The 27,206-nt window shown below is 44.7% G+C and overlaps 1 protein-coding gene across 1 annotated transcript in view; it reads left to right on the top strand.

Annotated features, from left to right (window-relative positions):
• LOC132397453 (deformed epidermal autoregulatory factor 1 homolog) overlaps positions 1-27,206 on the top strand; it is a 138,579-nt gene that overhangs the window by 86,543 nt on the left and 24,830 nt on the right. The window contains exons 6-12 of the mRNA XM_059976268.1: positions 1,562-1,627; positions 5,126-5,252; positions 7,043-7,171; positions 19,207-19,359; positions 19,570-19,716; positions 23,677-23,930; positions 25,025-25,102. Coding sequence (XP_059832251.1) covers positions 1,562-1,627; positions 5,126-5,252; positions 7,043-7,171; positions 19,207-19,359; positions 19,570-19,716; positions 23,677-23,930; positions 25,025-25,102 — 954 coding nt within the window. The remainder of the gene's footprint in view (positions 1-1,561; positions 1,628-5,125; positions 5,253-7,042; positions 7,172-19,206; positions 19,360-19,569; positions 19,717-23,676; positions 23,931-25,024; positions 25,103-27,206) is intronic.

The following is a 27,206-nucleotide window of genomic DNA, read 5'->3' as shown; positions in this document are numbered from 1 at the left end:
ACGGGGGTTTGTGAGTACGTGTCTTTTGCAGCATCCGCGCCCATGGGGGGCGGGTTGAGGGAGGCTTAAAAGTGAGGCTGAAGATTTCGAATAAAGTTTTTTCCTTCGACTGCAGTTACCGACTCCGTGTCGTAATTTTAGCGCTGCGTGTAGCACACCGCTACATGGTCAGTATTTAATTAAAATGTATTTTATGTTAGTTTGTTAGTTTTTGAAATGTAAATCTAAATTTGAAGATTATGGTGATCTTGTACAATCTAAATAAGACGTTGTGGCGACCCATTTCCTGACACATCCGAACTGGCTCACAATTAGCCAGCGTTCAGGCTAAGGGAGATAGCCTACGGGGGTTTGTGAGTACGTGTCTTTTGCAGCATCCGCGCCCATGGGGGGCGGGTTGAGGGAGGCTTAAAAGCAAGGCTGTTTAGTTCGAATAAAGCTATCTTTGACTGCAGTTTACTGACTGCTTGTAGCACACCGCTACAACGTGTTTTTATCGCTGGCTGTCCAGAGGGGAGGTGCTGAAACGCTTTGTCGCGTGTCTGGAAGAAGTGAAAACTTTCCTGGGCAGCAAAGGGCTCACCTTTCCTGAGCTGGAACAGCCAGAGTGGCTGGAAAAGCTACACTTCATGGTAGACATGACAGCGCACCTGAACACGCTGAACACAGCTCTTCAACGGGGTAAGGACGTACAGCCCTGCACATGTTGGAGGATGTTTTGGCATTCGAGCGCAAGCTGACGTTGCTTGCCAGAGATTTACAGAAAGGCACATTGTCTCACTTCCCCAATTTGAGAGAGTTCAAACAAGGTCACGACATGATAAATTCGGAGTATTTACATTCTGCAATCATCGCAATGCAAACATCGTTTGGGAAACGCTTCTGTGAGTTCAGAGAGGAAAAAAACACATTATCCTTCCCGGTCACTCCCCTAAGCATCGATCCATCCCTACTGAATACGACTGCATTGTCAGGTGTGAGTCAACCTGACCAAGTATGATAAATATTTTAATTGCCTATTATTTTACGTATATTCATATGTTTTCATTGTTCAGTGAAATAGTCCTTTTATTTTTCAGGTTGACAGCTGGCTGACGTTATTTTTGGTTTGCTGCTGGCGGCAAATTTAAGTTTGGCGTTTTTCATAAATACAAGAAGGACTCAAATAGACATTGAGTATTTTACTTAAAAGTAACCTTCAACCCAACGTCTTTTTTTCGGAGGTCAAAATGTTTTTGTTGCATGCAGAAATGTAATTTCGTTTTCTCTGCAGGAGTTCATCAATTTCATAAATGCAACACATTATAGTTTGTTTATACATAGCATAAAGGCAAAACAAAACGTTGTATGCAGTGTTATTTCATTTTAAATGTCAAACGGGTTTTGCGGCTCCCAGTGTTTTCTTTTCTGTGGGAAACGGGTCCAAGTGGTTCTTTCAGTGGTAAAGGTTGCTGACCCCTGGGTTAGATATTCCATTCAGTGATGTGACGGGTAGCCAGGTGCTCTCTGCTGGGCTCAGAACCAACTGTAATTCTGTGATTTCTCTGCTTCTGTTTTCCAGGATGGCATCCTAAATCCCCATGCAGCCTCTTGCACCTGTGCTGCCTGCTGTGACGATATGTCTCTGGTAAGTGGGGTAGGGGATGTTCCCTCACTGGACATCCTGGCACTCCTCTCCACAGTTCCCACCCAGTCAGTCTGAGTAGATGCTTCCCAGTGAGACTCAGAAATGTATAGAACCAGAATCAGGTTTATTATCACTGACATATGTCGTGAAATTTGTTGTTTTGGGGCAGCAGTACAGTGCAAAACATAAAATATATATGGCAAGGGGGAAGGGGATCGGAGTGATAAGGCTGAGGAAGGGGAAAACAGAAATTAATCAATGATAGTGTGCAACAGAGATGATAGAGAGGACAGGCAGGAGATGAGGCATAATCACAGCCAGTGGGATGAGTTACAGGGCAATAGAGGCATGGTGCAGTTAAAACAGAAAGCAACAAATACTGGACTGAAAGTGTTATATTTGAATGCACACAGCATAGAAATAAAATGGACAATCTTGAAATTCTGCTACAGATTGGCATAATGACATTGTGGTCATCTCTGAAACTTGGCTAAAGGATGGCTGTCATGGGAGCTGAACATCCAAGGACCTCAAGAGAGAGAAAGTGTAGAATGTCTAAGGAATGGCTTTTTAGAACAGCTTGTTGTTGAGCCCACTAGGGGATCAGTTGTGCTGGATTGGGTGTTGTGCAATGATCCGGAGGTGATAAGAGAGCTTAAGATTAAGGAACCTAGAGGACATGATTTGAGAGTTAGGGGGCAGAAGTTTAAGGGAAACACGAGGGGGTATTTCCTTACTCAGAGAGTGATAGCTGTGTGGAATGAGCTTCCTGTAGAAGTAGTAGAGGCCAGTTCAGTTGTGTCATTTAAGGTAAAATTGGATAGGTATATGGACAGGAAAGGAGTGGAGGGTTATGGGCTGAGTGCGGGTAGGTGGGACTAGGTGAGATTAAGGGTTTGGCACGGACTAGGAGGGCCAAGATGGCCTGTTTCCGTGCTGTGATTGTTATATGGTTATATGGAACCCTTAGGGAACAGTGATCACAATATGATCGAGTTCACTTTGAAATTAGAGAAGGAGAAGCTCACTTCCAATGTGTCGGTATTTCAGTGGAATAAAGGAAATCACAATGGCATGAGAGGGGAACTGGCCAAGGTTGACTGGAAAGGGACACTAGTGGGAAGGACAACAGAGCAGAAATGGCTGGAGTTTCTGTGAAAAATGAGGAAAGTGCAAGACAGATATATTCCAAGTAAGAAATTTTCAAATGGAAGAACACTACCGTGGCTGGCAAGTGAAATCAGAGCCAAACAAAAAGCAAAAGGGAGGGCATACAAGGAAGCCAAAGCTAGTGGGAAGATAGAGGATTGGGAAGCTTTTAAAAACTGGAAGAAAGAATCTAAGAAGGTCTCTAGGAAGGAAAAGATGGATTGTGAAGGGAAGCTGGTGACTAATATCAAAGAAAATACTAAAACCTTTTATAAATATATAAAGGGTAAAAGTTGCAGGGTAGATAAAGGACCAATAGAAAATGATGCTGGAGATATTGTAAAGAGAGGCGCAGAGATGACAGGGGAACTGAATGCTTATTTTGCATCAGTCTTCACAGTGGAAGACATCTGCAGTATACCAGACATTCAAGGGTGTCAGGAAAGTGAAGTATGCGCAGTGAAAATTACGACTGAGAAGGTGCTTGGGAAGCTTAATGGTCTGAGGGTGGATAAATCTCCTGGACCTGATGGAATGCACCCTTGGGTTCTGAAGGAAGTAGCTGGAGAGATTGCGGAGGCATTAACAATGATCTTTTAAGAATCACTAGATTCTGGCATTGTACTGCATGACTGGAAAATTGCAAATGTTACTCCTCTATTTAAGAAGGGTGGGAGACAGCAGAAAGGAAACTATAGACCTGCTAGCTTGACATCAGTGGTTGGAAAGTTGTTGGAATCAATAGTTAGGGATGAAATTACGGAATACCTGGAGGCACATGACAAGATAGACCAAAGCCAGCATGGTTTCCTGAAAGGAAAATCCTGCCTGACTAACCTATTGCAATTTTTTGAGGAAGCTACAAGTAGGGTAGACAAAGGAGATGCAGTAGATGTGGTGTACTTGGATTTTCAGAAAGCCTTTGACAAAGTGCCACACAAGAGGCTGCTTAGCAAGATAAGAGCCCATGGAATTACAGGGAAGTTACTAGCATGGGTGGAACAAAGCAGAGAGTGGGAATAAAAGGATCCTATCCTGGCTGTTACCAGTGGAGTTCCACAGGAGTCGGTGTTGGGACTGCTGCTTTTTATGATGTATGTCAATGATTTGAACTATGGGATTAATGGATTTGTGGCTAAATTTGCTGATGATACAATGATGGGCGGAGGAGCAGCTGGTGTTGAGGGAATAGAGAGCCCGCAGAGAGACTTAGATAGTTTAGGGGAATGGGAAAAGAAATAGCAAATGAAATACAATGTTGGAAAGTGTATGTTCATGCACTTTGGTGGAATAAATAGATGGGCAGACTATTATTTAGATGGGGAGAGAATTCAAAACGCAGAGATGCAAAGGGACTTGGGAATCTTTGTGCAAGATACCCTAAAGGTTAACCTCCAGGTTGAGTCAGTTGTGAAGAAGGTAAATGCAATATTGGCATTCATTTCTAGAGGTATAGAATATTAGAGCAGGAATGTGATGTTGAGGCTCTATAAGGCACTCGTGAGACCACACTTGGAGTATTATGTGCAGTTTTGGGCTCCTTATTTTAGAAAGAATATACTGACTTTGGAGAGAGTTCAGAGAAGATTTACGAGAATGATTCCATAAATGAAAGGGTTACTATATGAGGGATGTCTGGCAGTTCTTGGGCTGTATTCCTTGCAGTTCATGAGGGGGGATTTCATAGAAACATTCCGAATGTTAAAAGGTCTGAACAGATTAGATATGGCAAAGTTATTTCCCGTGGTAGGGGAGTCTAGGACAAGAAGGCACGATTTCAGGATTGAAGGACGTCCATTTAGAGCAAAGATGCAGAGAAATTACTTTAGTCAGAGGGTGGTAAATCTATACAGTTTGTTGCCACGAGCAGCTGTGGAGGCTAAGTCATTGGATGTATTTAAGGCAGAGATAGGTAGATTCTTGATTAGCCAGGGCATCAAAGGGTATGGGGAGAAGATAGGGGAGTGGGGAAGAATTGGATCAGCCATGATTGAATGGTGGAGCAGTCTCAATGGGCTGAATGGCCTACTTCTGCTCCTATATCTTATGGTCTTTTGGTCTTATTCAGTGTGGGGTAAGTAAAGTTATCTTCTCTGGTTCAGGAGTCTTACGGCTGAGGGGTAACAACTGTTCCTGAACCTGGTGGTGTGAGTTCCTGATGTGAGCATGGCTAGGATGATGGGATTCTTTGTTGATGGATGCAGCTTTCTCAATGGTGCTCATGTCCACCCGATGATGATGATGACCAGTTAATGCTTGTGGAAAGGGTGGAATTTGCTGTGCTATGAAGAGCGTGTGGTTTATGCCAGAGAGGTGACTGGTGGCAATACTCTTGTTCCTTGCTCACAGACTGGCCCGGTCAGGCTCTTCGTTCCTTACAAAAGACGCAAGAAGGAAAATGAACCAAGTACTGCCCCAGTTAAGAAGGAATCCTCCAAGAACATCACTTTACTGCCTGCAGCAACTGGGACAGCCTGTATGTATATTCATGTCACTCATTGGGTGAGGTGGTAAATGTGGTAAATGTCTGACTAACTCATGAAGAAAAGACAGCAAATTGTCAGTCTGTCATTGACTACAGTGCAATGCAGAGTGACCGCCTGCAAAGAGAATCAGAATCATGTGTAATATCACTGGCATAGATCGTGAAATTTGTTGTCTTTTGGTAATAGTACATTGCAATACGTAATCATAAAAAACTAAAAATTACAATAAGAAATATATTTTAAAACCTTTAATTAAACAAGTAACGCAAAAGAGAGCAAAAAATATTGTACATGGATTCATTATACATTCAGAAATCTGATGCTGGAGGAGAAGAAGCTGGTGTATGTGTGTCTTCAGGCTCCTATACCTCTTCTCTGATGGTACCAATGAGAAGAGGGCATGTCCTGGGTGATGGGGTCCTTAATGATGGATGCCATCTTTTTGAGGCATCGCTCTTTGAAGATGTCTTGGAAGCTGGGGGTGAGGAGGGGGCATAAAGCTAGTGCTCATGATGGAACTGGCTGAGTTTAGAATTCTCTGCAGCTTTTTCTGATCCTGTGCAATGGCCTCTCCAGACTCTTCAGAATGCTCTCCATGGTCTGTAGAAATTTGTGAAGTAGCACTATCTGCAGGATGTCCTACGGTAACCACTCCCAATGATCTATAGTGTGTGGTTTTGGATTGAGCTCAAGCTATAGATAGTGATGTGAAATATTCTGTAGAGATATAAAAAAACTGTTTCTCAGGACACATTGAGAAGTGTTTTACTACGGTGCTCTCTGCTCTGTTTTCCAATGGTGTGGCCCGTGATGTGCATCTTCCCTGTAGCTCACCTCCAGGCTCTGCTGAAAAAGGAGTGTTGTGCCCTTTCCTAAGCTGTGCACACATCACCCCAGGCAGTGCATTCCAGGCATTGCACATTCTAACATCGGGCTTCAGTCACTGAGCCCTGTGAATTCCCAATTGGTTAGTGGCCTGATCTCACACCCTGATTAGTGCTGTATTAATCTTCCTATTTCCCAAATGTCTAACTGCGAAACAATCTCTCTGTAAACACTTTGCTGTTCCACTCTTGGTGCTGGGCCATCTTCTGTTTCAGCTGACCCTTTACCAAACCAAAAGGCATATTCGAGAGCTATTGAGGTGTGCCAATAGATAGGATATGCCTTTTCCAGGAAGAAATGCTGAAGAGAGAGGGGAGATGTTTATACCAGCCATTTGATTTGATAATCCCACCGCAGTAGTGTAACGGTTAGCATGACGCTATTACAGCTCGGGGTGTTCTGGAGTTTGGAGTTCAATTCTGGCACCTGTCTGTAAGGAGATTGCACATGCTCCCCATGACCTCCTGGTGCTCTGGTTTCCTCCTGCAGTCCAAAGACGTACCAGTTAGTAGCTTTATTGGTCATTGTAAGTTGTCCTGTGATTAGGCTGGTGAGAAATACTATTGAATACTGTGGGTTGTTGGACAGTGTAGCTCGTTGGGATGGAATGGCTGTTCTACACTGTACCTTCAAATAAAAATAAATCAATCAATCTTGAACAACATACATCAAATGCTGGAGGAACTCAGCAGATCAGGCAGTATCAATGGAGGGGGATAAACAGTTGATGTTTCAGGCCAAGACACTTCATCTGGACCTCTCAGCTTTTTACATAATTTTGAAAGAAGTAAATAGATAAATAGATGCATAAATAAGATAGCCGAAAGTGATGATGAAAGTCGTGAACGGCAGTGGTCTGCAGTGAAGGTTTAAACTAGTCGATGATTTATTTCAGTTACAATGACTCCAGCTGGTCAGATCACTCCATCTGGAACATTGGCCTTCGAGCGAACACCCACAGCGGATGCTACAGCCATGATATCAGATGGTACGACACAGGGAGATGTCTTCACTGGTAGCACAGGTAAATCACACGGCCATGTTTCACACAGATGTGCCTCAGAGAGCAAAGGCATGGAACCCTGACTTCCTTACCCCACACCAGGCCTCCATCTTCACACTCAGCTGTTTGAGGCACAGCTGTAACCTGTAACCTCTCATGTATTCACACTCACAAAGTGCTGGAGCAACTCGCCAAGTCAGGCATCATCTATAGATGGGAATAAACAGTCAACATTTCAGGTTTCGGCTCCCTTTCTTTCTTGATGAAGGGTCTTGGCCTGAGACACTGACACTTCATTCCTGTTCATAGATGCTACCTGACCTGCGGATTTCCTCCAGCATTTTGGATGTGTTACTCATGAAACACCCTTTTAGTAGGTGTCTCTGGGAATTCGGCTTGTTAGCCTCTTGCTAACAGCCACTGGACTCTGTGGCAAGGAAATCACCTTTCTCAGGCTTCTTATATCTAGGGTGTCTATGACTTTTGTTCCGCCAAGTCTGTGAGGTTGGGATGTCTTGCCCTCCCAAACCCGGGGTTGTGTGATTTACTGTCCTCTGCAATCGCCCTCGGCAAGAAATAACAGATTATACACTGCATACAGTTATAAAGAAATTATATTTAAGAATGTTAACTTAACCAAACAGTTATTAAAGAAAAATAAGAAAAAAACAAAAAGGCCCATTATAATTAAACAGTCACATGTGCACAGGTGGAGCTCAAATCTTTCAGAAGCTGTTGTTTTCGATGTACTCACTGCACCAACTCCTATTCACTGCTCCCCAGTAAAGATTCTTCTCTTGGGTTCCATTTGATCACACGTTCCCACTGGATCAAATCCTATGCCTGGTTCGCTCAAGCTTCTCTCTCCATCTCCCACCATAAAAGATCTCGACCCACACCAGTGTCCCTCACAAATGCTGCTCCCCCACCCCCAGCATTCTCTAGAGTCTTCTGTCAGTTCCACCCTTCTGATTGGATGTCACACACATTCCTAAGCATCCCTTATCTTTAACAGTAACCCAAACACTGCCAGAAGAACACACTACTTCTGCAGAAAACCCATTATATGAAATACCAACATTAGCAGCAAAATCTTTACCAGGGTGTTACACTTTTCCCCCCACCAAAATTAGTCATGGCCTCATGACTTCAAAATTGATTAACCCATCATTAATAACACAGTTTTCAAAGGAATTTTATGATGTCAGGAGCTCCAATCCATTTGTAAATATAGTCAGTCCTCCTTATCCGCGAGTTCCGCATGCATGAATTCAACCAACTGCGAATCGAGAAAACCCGGAAGTGCTCTTCCAACACTCGTCCGAGCATGTACAGACTTTTTTCCTTGTCATTATTCCCTAAACAATGCAGTATAACAACTATTTTACATAACATTTACATTGTATTAGGTATTATAAGTAATCTAGAGATGTATACGGGAGGATGTGTGTGGGTTACCGTGGATCGGGATCGAAAAAAATTTGGAAGTTCTCCTACTAAGTAAGTTGGAACAGTTACATCCGGTATTATTTAGCATCAGTTAGTCAAATGTTTGTCTTAGTATATAGTATATATTTTACCTTTCTATGAATATAAAACACTTAAGAATGTACGTTTCAACGCCGGGCTCAGGAACAGAAGTTCCCGAGTTTGATCCAATGACAGACCGGTATCGAGTGCGCTCTCCATTCATCCCGAGTTGATGTGGAGGATCAATAACTCAAAACCCCAAAACCCAATAATAAAACCACTTTGTTGCTTAGTAATAATTGTAGCTTTCATCGGGGCAGGGCCTTTCTCACTTTATCCTTTTAAGTGTGTGACAGTCCATTCCACACACTCACCACTCTCCACTTATTTCCTTGGTTCTGCTTGGTAGCAGAGACCTTGGCTAGTTCATAAGCCTTTTGCAATTCCCTCCTCATGTCAGACATATACTTAAGATAGGTCTTCTGTCGCATGTCTTCCCTACCAAACCAGTGGTCCCGTACTCTGCAAATGGGATGAAGGAGCGGCCCTTGTATACATGGAACGCGTGACTTGTAGTATCCTTCAAACTCAGGCTTCATTTGGGATCAGTAGAACCGATCTTGGACCAATCCACAGGTCTTGTCAAACCCCAAATGCCCTGAATCAGAGTGATGGGAAACCCCAAGTTTCCTGGGATGCCTGATACCAAGGCCTTCCCAGTGGATGCTTCAGAAGACCACGAAGAGGAATCACGCTTACCTGCTAGGGAATTGGTGAAGTCTGAACTGCAGAGGCGGTCAGTTGTACAGGTAAACAGGATGACGGTGATTATCAGGAATACCTTGGAGAGGGAGGACACCTCAGGCAGGGAATGCCAATGGCACATCTTTTCCTGTTGACTGTAATGTCTAGTTTTTCTGTGAGAAAAGCAAGAGAGAAATCATCTGGAAAGGGAAAGCTACCAGCTAAGTCATTCAACTTTGGTGACTCCCCAGTAGCTGGAGATTAGAAAAAGAGATTGACAGAGAAGATGTTGAAGTCCGAAGATGATTTTTTTACTGACGAGTTTGATATAGGTTGTTTCAAGACTACTCGCCACACCATCTGAGTGACAGAGGATACCCTGTTCAGAGAAAGGTCTTGGCGACTGGCACCTGCAGAAGTGGAGGACATTTGGCAGCATCTGTAGAAGCTGGGATCATCACTGAGTCCACGAGTCCCTATGCATCACCCGTAGTGGGAGTGAGGAAGAATGGGACAATGCAAATGTGTGTTGACTATTGAACACTGAACTGACATACAGTCCCTGACCAGAATACTGTTCCAAGGATCGAGGATGCAGTGCCCGAGTGGAGTGAAATGGTGTTGTGCTGGACCTCAAGAGTGGGTGTTATCAGATACGCATGAGTGAGGCTGACACAGTGCAGATGACAGCTTCTATACTGGGTCACGTCTCTTCCAGACAGACCTCTACTTTCCCATTTGGTTCTGCCTGAGAGGTATTGGAGGATTGTGTTGAAGGCCCTTTATGCCGCAAGCAATATAACTGTCTCCCTAGCCGAAAAATGTAGGTAGAAAGTTTTTTCCCCTTCTCCTGAAACATGTTTCTACACTCTGTCATAAGCTCCCGTTGTGCCAAAAATGCTTTCTAGCGCTTGTACGTAGCCCGTGGAAGTAGTTAAGGGGTTCTCTGCCTTCAAGGACCTCACAACTTCAGCAGCCGGACCTTTTAGACTCTTTACCAGTCACTGTCTTTTTACATTATCAGAGCTCTGCCACTCATCCAGTATCTGAAAGGTCTGCTCCACCCAGGTCTCATATTCCTCCTTCCCCTTGGGGGTGGGCTTCATTCCCGAGAACATTCTCAGCCTGCGATAACTTTGACTCTGCACCAGTGCACTTGGCCAATTATCCACCAGGGATGTAAGGGTGACACCAACTCAGAATTTTCACCCGCACTGGAGAACTCATTAGTCCTTCCACGTTAGACCCTCCCCCTCACTCACAGAAATGAAAGCAATTGTCTTTAAAGTCTCCACCCTCAGTTACAGGAAACTTGGCTTCCAATTTGGCACCCTTGCTTACACTCCTCTCTTCTCTGAAAGTATGGATGGCCCATCGTCCCATCCCTCCCGGAACTCGAAGTGTTACGGGCAGATCCACTGCTGTCACAGCATTGCTTGTCTGAACTAATACCACATCTTTGCCCTCAGTTGGGTCATAATCGTAACTTTCCCTCATGCTTTAACAATATTTAAAACCCTAATCAACAATTCATCTGTGCTGTGAATATCCACCCAGCACAGAACATAAGATTATTAAGGGATTGGACACGCTAGAGGCAGGAAACATGTTCCCGATGTTGGGGGAGTCCAGAACCAGAGGCCACAGTTTAAGAATAAGGGGTAGGCCATTTAGAGTAGAGTTCAGGAAAAACTTTTTCACCCAGAGAGTTGTGGATCTATGGGATGCTCTGCCTCAGAAGGCAGTGGAGGCCAATTCTCTGGATGCTTTCAGGAAAGAGTTAGATAGAGTTCTTAAAGATAGTGGAGTCAAGGGATATGGGGAGAAGGCTGGAACAGGGTACTGATTGTGGATGATAAGCCATGATCACATTGAAAGGCAGTGCTGGCTTGAAGGGCCGAATGGCCTACTCCTGCACCTATTGTCTATAAGTATTGGTTACGTGTAATCTCTTTAAAGCGCACCAACGCTTAATCCCTGTGGCGTCCGTGATCACGTGCCTTAATCATTTTCCCAGACAACAGTTTTACACAGACTTAAGCACAAAACACACTTAATCAATTCTTAATTCAATCACACAGTGTTCAATGAATTCAGTCCAGGATGATACACCCACATGTCTTTTTTACTAGGTGTCTCTAGGAATGTGACTCGTAGCCCCTCACTAAGAGCCACTGGACTGTGCGGCAAGGAAACCACCTATTTCAGGTCCTGCATGTCTAGGGTGTATACCACTTTGGTCCCGCCAAACCCACGAGGTTGGGATGTCTTGCCAGCTGAACCCCAGTTTGTGTGAATGTTGTGTGATTTACTGTCCTCTGCAATGGCCCTCGGCAAGAAATAACAGATTGTACACTGCATACAATTATAAAGAAAGAATATTTAAGAATGTTAGCTTAATCAAACAGTTATTAAAAAAAGAAAAAAACAAAAAAAAACCATTATAATTAAACAGTCACATGTGCACAGGTGGAGCTCAAATCTTCCAGAAGCCATTATTTTTGGTGCACCCACTGCACCAACTCCTATTCACTGCTCCCCAGTAAAAGTTCCAATCTTAGACTCCATTAGACCCCATGTTCCCACCTGATCGAATCCTACACCTGGTTCTCTTGAGCCACCTCTCTCTCCATCTCTTGCTGAAAAAGACCTTGACCCACACCAGTGTCCTTCACAAAAGCTGCTAACCCTAATGTTCTCTAAGTTCCACCCTCCCGATTGATGTCACACACGTTCCTAAGCACCCCTTATCTTTAACGGTAACCCAAATACTGCCAGCAGAACACATTGCTTCTACACAAAACCCATTACATGGATACCCTAGCAGTAAAATCTTTACTGGGGTGTTACACTCAGAATTTCCAGCATCTGCAGAATTTCTTATGTTTATACTTCCATCTATTCTGTGGGTATAGGTTACAATGGCAATGTAAAATACAGTTTACTGAAGCAGGGGCAGTGGGGTTGCCAAAGCCCAATATTTGCCATTTTTGTTGAGATCAAGAGATTGTTCATCACTTATTGTGTGGGTGCTTGTGGGTGTTAATACCATATGTCTGTCCTGGTCTGCTGTGCTTTTATTTCCCTGTCTCACTAGCATGTTCTTGGTGATGGTCTCACTCACTAACTTGGGTAGTGAAGTCACAGACTCGTGTAGTGATCTGCCTGATAGGGATTGTCGTCCCCATGTCATTTCCCACAGACTGGGTACATTGACCAAAGAGGGTCCCCATGTCATTTCCAGTAGAATGGGTACATCAGCCAAGGAAGGTTCATCCTGAGCTGTAGCATACTGAATCAAGTTGTGACCCACTGACCAGGATTGTGACACACTGCAACACTCTGACCTGAGCTGTAATGCAGGTCAAAAATTGTCCAAGGGAAAGCCAGGGCTGTTAGGATAGAGTTGGTGGTTAACCACAACTATCCACGATCTGAACAAAGCCAGTCTTCGCAGGAGAACTGCTTGATTTCTCCTGAAATGCTTAGTGGCCCCATATTGGAGTTGTGTCAGTTCAGAGAAAGCTCACTCCCAGAAAAAGGTGTGGCTATGACAGCCAGCTAGCTCATGCCCCACTTTGGCAGGGGGTAGCCAAGACCAGAAACAGATAGACCCTAAAACATTCAAAACACTTAAACGTTTAAATATACTCAAAATAATAATCATGGTGAAGTTATACTTTACATCTGTTGGATTGAAATAAATGGCTATGTTCCCTGGACCGAGGAAGCAGCTGCTTACAATTGCTAGTTACATGGTGAAGTTTCAGTTTATGGAACACAGCACTGTATGGGCCTTTCAGCTTATGATGTTGTATTGACCAAATAAACCTTCTCCACAATCAATCTATCCTTCTCTCCAAAACTGTACATAACCCTCTATTTCTCTATCATCCATGTGCCTGTCTAAGATCTCCACATTAAATCTCCACATTATATCAACCTCTATCTCTCTCTAACGCCTTGGTAGGGTGTTCCATGCATCCACTACTCTCAGTGTAAAAAACCTCCCTATACATTCCTCCACTTACCTTAAAAGGATATACTCTGGAACTGGCCATTTCCACAATGGGATTATGACACTGGCTGTAAACTCTATGTATGTCCTTTATAATCTTATACAGCTCTATCAAGTTGCCTCTCATTCTCCTTCACTCCAAAGAGAAAAACTCTAATCACTCTACTTTTCCTCATAAGACATGCTGTCTAGTCCAGGTAACATCCTGTTAAGTCTCCTCACGACCTTCTCTAGAGCTTCCACATCCTTACTACAATGAAATGACTGGAACTAAACTGAACTGATGGTCAATTTCACCAATGTTTCCTTGATAATCCTTGATCATTGACCTTGACTCCATGCTGGTGAGAAATGAGATAATATCAGCAGTTACACAGAGTTATAAAGAATATAATCTTTCCAGAAATTCTGCAAATTCTGTCCCTGAAGTAGTACACTGAATATGTCTAAATCATTTGATAGCACCATCTGTGGTGTTAATTATTCTTATCGTTGCTAATGTTCTTTCTAAAGTTGGTAATTGGAAGAGCTGATGTTGCACATCTGATTTTAGAAAGCAAATCACAATGTGTGAGTAGATAACAAGAGCTCAAGGTATTACAGGAAAGACACTAGCATGGATAGAAGATTGCTGATAGAAGAGTGGAAATAAAAGGAACCTTTTCTGGTTGGCTGCGGGTGACTAGTGGTGTTCCGCAGGAGCTGGTGTTGGGACCAATTCTCTACATTATATGCAATAATTTGCATGACAGAATTGATGGTGTTGTGGCCATACTTGTGAGTGATACAAAGATAGACAGAGCAGTTCAGAAGAATGAGGGGAATCTCTTTGAAACCTATCAAACATTGAAAGGTGTACATAGAGTGAATGTGGAGAGGATCTTTCCCATGTAATTGACAAAATTTAACAGTTTTGAACTGGTGCAGTCCAGTCTGAAACTCTGGTCTTCAATTTGGCCAAAGGAATTAAATGAATTTGGGAGCGATTTGGATGATTGAGAAAAAACACTGCAGTAAATGAGTCACCGAGTTCCCCACCACAGAAACAGGCCCTTTGGCCCAACTTGTCCATGCTGACTAAAGTCACAAACTACGTAGTGCCATGAGCCTGTGTTTGGTCTATATCGCTCCAAACTGTACTGTTCAATGCTCTGAACCAGGGATTCTTGACTGGGGTTCCGTGAGAGATCGCTAAGGGTTTTGCAGGAGATCATGACAAAAAAAAGCATTGATTTTTTGAATTTCAGGCAATGTGCGATGCTAGCACTCACAGTGGTGAGTGGTGACCAAGCAGTCCCATTAGCAACCTCAGCCCGGTATGGCAGTACAAAGTAGTACCGTTCAGTCCAGTGTGACCGTACACAATAGGACCGTTCAGTCCAGAGTGACCGTACACAATAGGACCGTTCAGTCCACTGTGACCGTACACAATAGGACCGTTCAGTCCAGAGTGACCGTACACAATAGGACCGTTCAGTCCAGTGTGGCCGTACACAATAGGACCGTTCAGAGCAGAGTGACCGTACACAATAGGACCGTTCAGTCCAGTGTGACCGTACAGAATAGGACCGTTCAGACCAGAGTGACCGTACACAATAGGACCATTCAGTCCAGAGTGACCGTACACAATAGGACCGTTCAGTCCTGAGTGACCGTACACAATAGGTCCGTTCAGTCCAGTGTAGCCGTACACAATAGGACCATTCAGTCCAGAGTGACCGTACACAATAGGACCATTCAGTCCAGAGTGGCCGTACACAATAGGTCCGTTCAGTCCAGTGTGACCGTACACAATAGGACCGTTCAGTCCAGAGTGGCCGTACACAATAGGACCGTTCAGTCCAGTGTGACCGTACACAATAGGACCGTTCAGACCAGTGTGACCGTACACAATAGGACCGTTCAGTCCAGTGTGGCCGTACACAATAGGACCGTTCAGTCCAGTGTGGCCGTACACAATAGGACCGTTCAGTCCAGTGTGACCGTACACAATAGGACCGTTCAGTCCAGTGTGACCGTACACAATAGGACCGTTCAGTCCAGTGTGACCGTACACAATAGGACCGTTCAGTCCAGTGTGATCGTACACAATAAGACCATTCAGTCCAGTGTGACCGTACACAATAGGACCGTTCAGTCCAGTGTGGCCGTACACAATAGGACCGTTCAGTCCAGTGTGACCGTACACAATAGGACCGTTCAGACCAGTGTGACCGTACACAATAGGACCGTTCAGACCAGAGTGGCCGTACACAATAGGACCGTTCAGTCCAGTGTGACCGTACACAATAGGACTGTTCAGTCCAGTGTGACCGTACACAATAGGACCGTTCAGTCCAGTGTGACCGTACACAATAGGACCGTTCAAACCAGAGTGACCGTACACAATAGGACCGTTCAGACCAGTGTGACCGTACACAATAGGACCGTTCAGACCAGAGTGACCGTACACAATAGGACCGTTCAGTCCAGTGTGACCGTACACAATAGGACCGTTCAGTCCAGTGTGACCGTACACAATAGGACCTTTCAGTCCAGTGTGACCATACTCATTAGGGCCATTCAGACCAATAGGGGAGACTGTTGATAATTGGTGAGCACTGTATTGCATGGAGGAGAGGTCGGTAGGCTGTTGAGGAGCATGAAGTACTTTTTCCGTGCATTGGAATGACTCGTCTAACTTGGGTTGTGTCGTCAGCCTCTCCCTCCTGAATTGCCTCCCCCAAGTTCTCCTTAAGTGCCGCTGACTGACTTCAGGGAGTGAACAAACTCTACTGGCATAGTAGAAAATTGGAGGAAAATTTTCATTTCAAAGACGATCCAGTGCGACTATCTTTGAAGAGGAGGTGTAAGATGAAAGAGGAGGATTCTGGGCCTAGGCCCAGGGACATTTCTGAGAAGGGTAATGATGAAGAATTACTATCTTCTGAGTCATTTCACTGCACTCGTGCAACAACAGACATAAAAAAAGACCGTCTTTCCAATTAAAGCTACTTTTCAATGGATTTTATAGGGACTGGTGATACAAGTTGTCCTATCCCAGTGGGCCTAGTCTATGAAAAATACCTTACATATGTAGCAATGGCTCCAGCAAAATTGAAAAGACATTGAACTACAAATTACAGCCGGATGACACATAAAAATGCTGATTATTTTTGATGCACCATCAATAACTCACACTGAGACGTAAGGTGAGATACCGGCTTTTATTGACTGGAAGAAGGAACCAGGAGTGAGTGTCTATCATACAATGTCCTGGAGACTGAGGCTGAGCATCAGGCCTCAGATCTCCTTTATACAGGGGCCTGTGGGAGGAGCCACAGGAGCAGTCAGCAGGGGGCGTGTCCAGACAGGCACATAGTTCACCACAGTTTTAAAAGTCCATTAGAAGCTTAAAGCATGCTTTTGAGAATAATGTCACCGTCAGTAAAAAGAATCAGGAAGTAAGCTATTTAGTATCTTTAAGACCAGTTCACTAGAGAATATTTAAAAAACTGAAATCATGGACAAACGGCACGCCAATCTCCTGCTACATACCGAAATCCGGTGGCTTAGTAGAAGAAGAGTTCTCAACAGGGTGTTTGAGATAAAAGGTGAATTGCAGGAGTATTTTCAAGAAAATAGTAGGCCAGATTTTGCTGAGTGCTTTGTAGATGAAGAAACTAGCCTACTTAACAAACATTTTTCATTACTGTTGAACAAGTTTCTGCATGGCCCTGGAAAAAATGTTTTGACTTCAAGTGAGAAGATTCTTGGATTTAAAAGGAAACTGAATCTTTGGAAAAAATCATGTTGCAAAAGGAAATCTTGAATGTTTCCACTGCTATTTGGGCTTGAGAGTGAGGAAGGATATCAGAAAGTCTTGAATCCTTTTGAAAAGCATCTAGAAAAACTGCAGAACAAAATTGAACGGTATTGTTGAATGCTTACAAGATGGTTTTTTAAAAAGCAAACTTGAGGAAATCTGCAGATGCTGGAAATTCAAGCAACACACACAAAATGCTGGTGGAACGCAGCAGGCCAGGCAGCATCTATAGGAAGAAGCACTGTCGACATTTCAGGCCAAGACCCTTCGTCAGGACTAACTGAAAGGAAAGATAATAAGAGATTTGAAAGTAGGAGGGGGAGGGGAAAATGCGAAATGAAAGGAGAAGACCGGAGGGGGTGGGGTGAAGCTGAGAGCTGGAAAGGTGATTGGCAAAAGGGATACAGAGCTGGAGAAGGGAAAGGATCATGGGATAGGATTCTCTTTTTCCCCCCTCCTCTTTTTTTTCTCTCTCTCTGCCCATCACTCCACCTGTTCTCCATCTCCCTCTGGTGCTTCCCCTCCCCCTTTCTTTCTCCCTAGGCCTCCCATCTGCTCAATGATGCTTTGGATCCAATGCTGCCAATCTCAAAGTTCAAAGTAAATTTATTATCAAAGTGCATATATGTTACCATATACAACCTTGAGATTTATTTTCTTGAGGACATTCACAGTAAACAAAGAAACAAAAACATTACCGAGCAAAATAATAATACTAATAATAATAATAATAAATATTGAGAACATGAGATGATCCAGATAGTCTGGAGGGCTCCTCTCTCTGCAATGCTGCGGTTCTGAGAGTGCCCCCAGCTATTGTGTTTGGTGTCTGTGAAATCTACAGCAATTTGCCTGGCTAATATGAACTGAATGCTGAGGCTCTGGGCCTACTCCGGGCTGCTCTGGGAATTTGGATCTAAGGACTCAGTTTGGTTCAGAATGCTGTTCTTCCTGGCTTCCATTGTTCACATGATTTGTTTTGTGTTTTTTGTTTTCCCTTTATGGGAACTGGGGGTTAGACAGCCGGAGACTTTTACCCAGCACAGAAATGGCTAATGCAAGTGGGCATAATTTTAAGGTGATGGGGGGGGGTGGTGTCTGGGGTAAGTTCATTACACGGAGAGTGTTGGATGCGTGGAACACATTGTCAGGGGTGGTAGTAGAGGCAGATACATTAAGGGCATTTAAGAAAATCTTAGAGAGGCATATGGATGATAGAAATATGTAGAGATACAAGGGTTAGATTGATCTTAATGTCAGGTCACTCGTCTGAGTGCTACTGGTACCATGTAACCCAATACTACCTGTCGCATGGTCAGGTGGTCGGCGACTAAACCGGCTCCTCCCCAGGCTTGCCTGGCGAGGAGGGTGTCTATTCACCCTGCAGGACGAAAAACTAGGCCTGTCAAAGGGTGGATGAACCCTCTCGTAGGGTCAGTGGTCATCTAACAAACATGTGCCGTGAAGTGCGGAAAGGGCATCCCTTGCATTGAAGTCTGATCTGGCCATTCACTGCAGCAGAACCTCCCCCAGTCGTCTTGGACTCCACCATGCCGCTGCATCCGGATGTCGAGAGGGTGGGTCTGGACCTGTGCAACCCCCTACTCACCTAAAATCCATTCACGCACACGCTGTTCCTTTCTGAGGAACCATTATCAACCTATGGGATGGATAGCGAGCGAGATTGATCTTAGGGAGGGTCAAAAGTTGGCACAACATAATAGGCTGAAGGGCCTGTACTGTGCTGTAATGTTCTATGTTTTGAGCTAGTAAGTGTTTTACTCTCTGTCAATGCTGACTAAACTGCTAATTGCTGCCATTGGGTTTCTAGCCTCTAGAATTATGCTTTTTCAGGAGCGGTGACTCTTTAGACTGTCAGCTGAGAGGGAGCATAAATCTAGATCCAGAAGTTCCTCCAGTTTTACCAGTCGGGGGTGAAGGGTAAGGGGTGGGTAACACTGTGTTCATGCTGAGGTCACACAGAAAACACACTCACTTTTCTCATGCTCTTTCCTGCAGAGGATGGGATCCACCAGGGGCAGACCTGTCGCGACTGGTGGTGGGATACAGCAAATAAAACCCCATACCCTTTACAGGGGCATGAGGGTCACAGACAAGGTAGCCGTGCAGGCCTCGGGGTTCCTCATGTCTGTGGAGATGATGCCACTCAGGGTAAGTACAGTGATTAATGGTGATTCATTAGCTTTGGACCAACACAAAATGTACACCTATATACACCAGCTGACATAGTATTACCACTGTCTGTGTTGTTGGTATGTTCAAAGTATACATCATTCTGGGCGTGCTGCTGTTCTTTATTTACACGCTCAGTGGTAAGGTTAATGTAACGATCATGCTCAAAACTGTGCCTTTTGTTCACAGGACGGCCTCAGGACCAGGTAGAAGGTGCCACATCAGGTCCATCCCGCTCACCTCCACACTCGGCTTCACCAGCATCACTGGGAGCTGGTGCCAGTCCTGATACGCACACGTCGAAGAGTATCAGTGAGTTTGAGGAGGGAACACAGGGTGAGTCAGAGCGAGAGAGGGACAGAGGCAATGGGGGAAGGAATTAGGTTCTCAGTCAGTGAATGGGCCTTTCCATTTCCACTGCTCTGACCAACTGACCAACTGGACCACATGGCATTGTGGGCTGAGTTCTGGTTAGACTGTGGACAGTGTGTCATTGTGGGCTGAGTTCTGGTTAGACTGTGGACAGTGTGTCATTGTGGGCTGAGTTCTGGTTAGACTGTGGACAGTGTGTCATTGTGGGCTGAGTTCTGGTTAGACTGTGGAAAGTGTGTCATTGTGGGCTGGAGATCTAATTAGACCCCAGACAATATTTCATTGTGGGCTGTAGCCCTGGTTTGACCATGGGCAGTGTGTTATTGTGGGCTGAGTTCTGGTTAGACTGCGGACAGTGTGTCATTGTGGGCTGAGTTCTGGTTAGACTGTGGACAGTGTGTCATTGTGGGCTGAGTTCTGGTTAGACCATGGGCAGTGTGTCATTGTGGGCTGAGTTCTGGTTAGACCATGGGCAGTGTGTCATTGTGGGCTGAGTTCAGGTTAGACCATGGGCAGTGTGTCATTGTAGGCTGAGTTCTGGTTAGACCGTGGACAGTGTGTCATTGTGGGCTGAGTTCTGGTTAGACTGTGGACAGTGTGTCATTGTGGGCTGAGTTCAGGTTAGACCATGGGCAGTGTGTCATTGTAGGCTGAGTTCTGGTTAGACTGTGGAAAGTGTGTCATTGTGGGTTGAGTTCTGGTTAGACTGTGGACAGTGTATCATTGTGGGCTGAGTTCTGGTTAGACTGTGGACAGTGTGTCATTGTGGGCTGAGTTCTGGTTAGACCATGGGCAGTGTGTCATTGTGGGCTGAGTTCAGGTTAGACCATGGGCAGTGTGTCATTGTAGGCTGAGTTCTGGTTAGACCGTGGACAGTGTGTCATTGTGGGCTGAGTTCTGGTTAGACTGTGGACAGTGTGTCATTGTGGGCTGAGTTCTGGTTAGACTGTGGACAGTGTGTCATTGTGGGCTGAGTTCTGGTTAGACTGTGGACAGTGTGTCATTGTAGGCTGAGTTCTGGTTAGACTGTGGAAAGTGTGTCATTGTGGGCTGGAGATCTAATTAGACCCCAGACAATATTTCATTGTGGGCTGTAGCCCAGGTTTGACCATGGGCAGTGTGTCATTGTGGGCTGAGTTCTGGTTAGACTGTGGACAGTGTGTCATTGTGGGCTGAGTTCTGGTTAGACTGTGGACAGTGTGTCATTGTGGGCTGAGTTCTGGTTAGACCATGGGCAGTGTGTCATTGTGGGCTGAGTTCAGGTTAGACCATGGGCAGTGTGTCATTGTGGGCTGAGTTCTGGTTAGACTGTGGACAGTGTGTCATTGTGGGCTGAGTTCTGGTTAGACCATGGGCAGTGTGTCATTGTGGGCTGTAGCCCAGGTTTGACCATGGGCAGTGTGTCATTGTGGGCTGAGTTCTGGTTAGACTGTGGACAGTGTGTCATTGTGGGCTGAGTTCTGGTTAGACTGTGGACAGTGTGTCATTGTAGGCTGAGTTCTGGTTAGACTGTGGAAAGTGTGTCATTGTGGGCTGGAGATCTAATTAGACCCCAGACAATATTTCATTGTGGGCTGTAGCCCAGGTTTGACCATGGGCAGTGTGTCATTGTGGGCTGAGTTCTGGTTAGACTGTGGACAGTGTGTCATTGTGGGCTGAGTTCTGGTTAGACTGTGGACAGTGTGTCATTGTGGGCTGAGTTCTGGTTAGACCATGGGCAGTGTGTCATTGTGGGCTGAGTTCAGGTTAGACCATGGGCAGTGTGTCATTGTGGGCTGAGTTCTGGTTAGACTGTGGACAGTGTGTCATTGTGGGCTGAGTTCAGGTTAGACCATGGGCAGTATGTCATTGTGGGCTGGAGATCTAATTAGACCCCAGACAATATTTCATTGTGGGCTGTAGCCCAGGTTTGACCATGGGCAGTGTGTCATTGTGGGCTGAGTTCTGGTTAGACTGCAGACAATATTTCATTGTGGGTTGTAAATCTAATTACACCACACCAATTGAGGCCCATTTCCAGTTGCTCCCAGGGTATACCTCACCATTTATACATTTGGTTCAATTCCTTGACTTCTCCCCATAAGTGTGCCTAATATGGAGTTCATGAATAGGGTGTATTCAGTTCAGTTCAGTTTCAGTTTATTGTTATTTAGAAACCACAAATGCAATGCAGTTAAAAAAATGAGACAATGTTCCTCCAGAATGATATCACAAAAGCACATGACAAAACAGACGACACCAGAAAATCCACATAACATTTGGCAATCCCCAATCCAGAGTCTGGAGAGGCTGCTGCGTATTAATATCGCACTACCATCTTAGCGCGTTCCCCGGAAAGGAGCTCCAAATCCACCAGACAAAACAAGACCAAAAACTAAAGTTACAAGACCTGCACAAAACCACATAGTTACAACAGTGCAAACAATAGCATAATTGATAAAAAACAGACCATGGGCACAGTAAAAATAGTCCAAAGATGTTAAAAGACTATATGTTCGTAAGAAATCACCACACAGTTTCCACAAGTCCTCAGGGTCCCGATAGACGTGTCATTGAGTTTGATTGCATAGATAGGTAGATACTTTATTGATCCCAAAGGAAATTACAGTTTCACAGTATTGTTACAAGTGCACAGATATAAATATTAGAAGAGAGGTAGAAAGAATAAAAAAGTAAGTTACCTCAAACAGTCTAACAGGAGGGGGTCATCACTTTCCCAGCTACAGGTTGGTTCATTATAAAGCCTCATGGCCGAGAGTAAGAATGACCTTATACAGCGTTTTTTTTTTGGAGTAACGCAATTGTCTTAGTCTATTCCTCAAAGTGCTCCTCTGTTCAGCTAAGGTGGCTAATGCTAATGCAGAGAGTGAGAAATATTGTCTAGAATTGCTGGAATATTCCGTCGGGTCCTTTGTTCTACTACAGCCTCTAGTGTGGCCAGTTTGACTCCGATAACAGAGCCTGTCTTTCTAATCAGTTTATTAAGCCCATTGGATGTCACCCATGATGATGCCACATAGAAGATTGTACTGGTGGCAACAGACAGGTAGAACATGTGAAAGAGAGGTCCGCATTCTCCAAAGGACCTCAGTCTTCTCAGGAAGTAGAGGTGACTCTGGCCCTTCCTATACACAGCCCCTTCCTATACACAGCCCCTTCCTATACACAGCCCCTTCCTATACACAGCCCCTTCCTATACACAGCCCCTGTGTTGGTGCTGCACTCAAGTCTGTCATCCAGGTGCACCCCAATTATTTGTAGGACCTCACCAGATCCACATCCTCACCATCAATAGTAACAGAAAGCAGTGCAGGCTTAGTCTGCCTAAAGCCCATCACCATCTCTTTTGTCTTACTGATGTTGAACTGCAGATGATTCAGCTTGCACCATTTGGCAAAGTCCTCCACCAGGGCCCTGTATTCATCTTCCTGTCCTCCCTTTGTACACCCAACTATTGCTGAGTTATTAGAGAATTTCTGCAGATGACATAACTCAGTGTTGTATCTGAAGTCCGAGGTATACAGGGTAAACAGGAACGGAGCCAATACAGACCCCTGTGGGGCCCCAGTGTTGCTTATAGCCACGTCTGACACACAGCTCTGAAGCCACATGAACTATGGTCTGCCAGTCAGGTAGTCCATTATTAAGGACAAAATGGTAGTGCCAACCTGCACTGAATGGAGATTTTCCCCTGGCAAAGAGGGCTGTATCAATGATGGAGCGTATCCCAGAACCACCTGCAATTCTGGGACAAGTAAGGAGGGAACTGAGCCAAAAACTCTTCAAATATGATAAATTTTAGCGATGCCCAATTTGAAGTTGCAATGTGGCATTCACAACATAACTGTCTTTGAGAGAATATTTCTACATAAGTGTCTCTGAGCAGTTTGTTGTAGCCACTTCCATCTTCGTTTCCTTCCATAGTATTGGCATCGCTCCCTGCACTCGCTGTACCGACTCCTCCCACTCCGAGCAAAGTGATCTCACCCACTGCCTTGAATGGCTTGGAGGTTGCTGAGCAGCGTAGCTGGCTCTACCTGGAGGAGATGGTCAATTCGTTGCTGGCCACAGCTCAGCAGCTGAAGACACTGATTGAGCAGGCAAAACAAGCTAGCATCGCTTCGAAGGATGGTGCCATTGCTCAGGCCAAGCTGCAGGCAGACACTGAGAGGAAAGGGGTGAGTGGAACTCAGACCAGGTACACTTTGGAATGTTAATCTCAGTGAACGCTGATTGTAATGTTAACTTGTGTGAATGATGAACCTAAGAAAGAGGAGACCTGGACCCAACTGGGATCTCAACCTGATCCAACAAATCCCAATGCGTCTGCAAGCCTGGCCAAAGCATTGACCCACTTGTGCTGTAACCCAGGCTGAGTTCAAACCTTCTACAGGCATGTCTCTGACTGCCTTTCTCTCTGGCTGGCTGACTGCAAGGGATAAGGCTGAGATTAGTAAAGGTGCAAGTGAAATGGAGGATGTGTGCTTATGTATTGAAATTGGTTTATTACTGTCACATGTACGGAGATACAGTGAAAAGCTTGTCTTGCATACTGTTCATACAGATCAGATCATTACACAGTGTATTGAGGTAGAGCAAGGGAAAACAATGACAGAATACAGAATAGTGTTACAGTTACAGATAAAGTGCAGTGCAGGTAAATGAGTAAAGTGCAACACCATAACAAAATCATAAACACAAGAGATTCTGCAGATGCTGGAAATCCAGAGCAACACACACACAAAATGCTGCAGGAACTCAGCATGTCAGTCTGCATCTACGGAAATGAACAATTGATGTTTCAGGCCAAAACCCTTCATTAGTGCTGGAAAGGAGGGAGAGGAAGTCATAATAAGAAGGTTGAGGTGGGGGGAGGAAGTCATGCTAGTTGAGGCCAGGTTGGTGGGGGAAGGGTGATGAAGCAAGAAACTGGGAGGTGGTCAATGGAAAAGGCAAAGGGCTGGAGAAGAAGGAATCTGATGGAGAAGAGTGGACTATGGGAGATCAAAATGAGATGGGTTGTGAACTCAAGAGTTCACCTTATTGTTCAAGAGGTCCATTCACGAGTCCCATAACAGTGGGATAGAAGCTGTCCTTGAGCCAGGTGGTAATGAGGATTGTACTGTCACAAGGAGTTTGCATGTCACGTAATCCTCAAGACCACGTATAAACAATGAGGCAAAAGTAGTGTTTATTTTAATCACTTCACAGGAATAGAATGAGAGTTGAAGAAGCTGAATGTTTCCTTTCTTTTGTTTCTTGTGTACTGTAGACCCTGACGCAGTACCAGAACCAGATACCATTCCACTCAGCTGACGATGTGGATGGGAAAGCTGAGATGATCATCAAGGTGAGTGAGCGGAAGCTAACTAAAGTGACACATAACTCCAAGCAGAACAAGTGTGATTCTGCATAGGGTGTTAGCATTAATCCCAAGGCCAGTATCCCTTGAGGAGGTCCTGGAGCCCAGTGTAGTTTGTGTTAAGGCGCTCACACAGTACTGCTGAAGAGTGAGGTCCAGGATTCAGAATCAACCACTATAACAGACCAAAATATATTTCCAGGCGACTTGGAGGGGAGTCTGCAGGAAATGATGTCCTGTGCCTAGTGGTCATGACATCTGTGGTTGCAGAGGCCTTGGTACATAAAACTGAGGGACATAATTTTAGGGTCAACTGCAGATAACTTTTACCCATATCAGAGATACAGTACGTAAAACAGGAGGACACAGATTTAGCGTAAAATTTAGAGGTACATTTTCCTCAGAAAGCGCTGAATCACTGAAACACACTGCCTGAGGGAATGGTATAGGCAGAGTCAGTGACAGCAGGTTGGAAGTGTCCAGAGAAACACTTAAATCACTGAGCTGTAGAATGTTACAGACCAAGTTCAGAGAGATGGAATTAATATAGATGGGTGTCCTCTGATAGACATGGACCAGCTGGGCCAAATGACCTTTATGTGCTTCTAACATCAGCATATTTCCCATCAAGGATTGTGACATTATTGTTAGACTGCATTTGGGCCTCTTTTCAAAGAAAAGAGAGTGCTGGTTTTGGAGAGAGTCCAGAGAATGTAAGAGTTAATATTTGAGGAGTGTTTGATGGCTCTGGGCCTGTACTCACTGAGGTTCAGAAGAATGAAGGGGGATCTCACTGAAACCTATTGAAAGGCCTTGAGTGGATGTAGAGAGGTTGTTTCCAATAGTGGGAGAGTTTAGGAACAAAGGGCAAAACTTCAGAATAGAGGGACTCCATATAGAACAGCGATGAGAAGGAATTGATTTAGCCAGAAGTTGGTGAATCTGTGGAATTCATTACCTCAGATGGTTGTGGAGGCCATGTTATTTGGTATATTTAAAGTAGAGTTTAATAATTTCTTGACTAATCAGGACATCAAAGGTTACACGGAGAAGGTAGAAGAATGGGGTTGAGAGGGAAAATAAATCAGCCATGTTGGAATGACTTAGCAGACTTCATGAGCTGAATGGCCTAATTCTGCTCCTATATAGAAACATAGAAAACCTACAGCACAATACAGGCCCTTCGGTCCACAAAATTGTGCCGAACTTGTCCCTACCCTAGAAATTACTAGACTTCCCTATAGCCCTCTATTTTTCTAAACTCCATGTACCTATCTAAAAAGTCTCTTAAAAGGCCCAATCGTATCTGCTTCCACCACCATTGCCGGCAGCCCATTCCACGCACTCACCACTCTGAGTAAAAAACTTACCCCTGACATCTCCTCTGTACCTACTCCCCAGCACCTTAAACCTGTGTCCTCTTGTGGCAATCATTTCAGCCCTGGGAAAAAGCCTCTGACTATCCACACGATCAATGCCTCTCATCATCTTATACACCTCCAACAGGTCACCCCTCATCCTCCATCGCTCCATGGAGAAAAGGCTGAGTTCACTCAACCTGTTTTCATAAGGCATGTTCCCCAATCCAGGCAACATCCTTGTAAATCTCTTCTGCACCCTTTCTATGGCTTCCACATCCTTCCTGTAGTGAGGTGACCAGAACTGAGCACAGTACTCCAAGTGGGGTCTGACCAGGGTCCTATATAGCTGCAACATTACCTCTCGGCTCCTAAGTTAAATTCCACGATTGATGAAGGTCAATACACCATACGCCTTCTTAACCACAGAGTCAACCTGCACAGCTGCTTTGAGCGTCCTATGGACTCTGACCCAAGATCCCTCTGATCCTCCACACTGACAAGAGTCTTACCATTAATACTATATCCTGTCATCATATTTGACCTACCAAAATGAACCACTTCACAATACTCTGGGTTGAACTCGATCTGCCACTTCTCAGCCCAGTTTTGCATCCTATCAATGTCCTGCTGTAAACTCTGACAGCTTTCCACACTATCCACAACACCTCCAACCTTTGTGTCATCAGCAAACTTACTAACCCCTCCCTCCACTTCCTCATCCAGGTCATTAA

Source organism: Hypanus sabinus, chromosome 7, assembly GCF_030144855.1.
Source record: "Hypanus sabinus isolate sHypSab1 chromosome 7, sHypSab1.hap1, whole genome shotgun sequence".
Taxonomy (NCBI): domain Eukaryota; kingdom Metazoa; phylum Chordata; class Chondrichthyes; order Myliobatiformes; family Dasyatidae; genus Hypanus; species Hypanus sabinus.
This window is presented reverse-complemented; position numbering and strand designations above follow the sequence as displayed.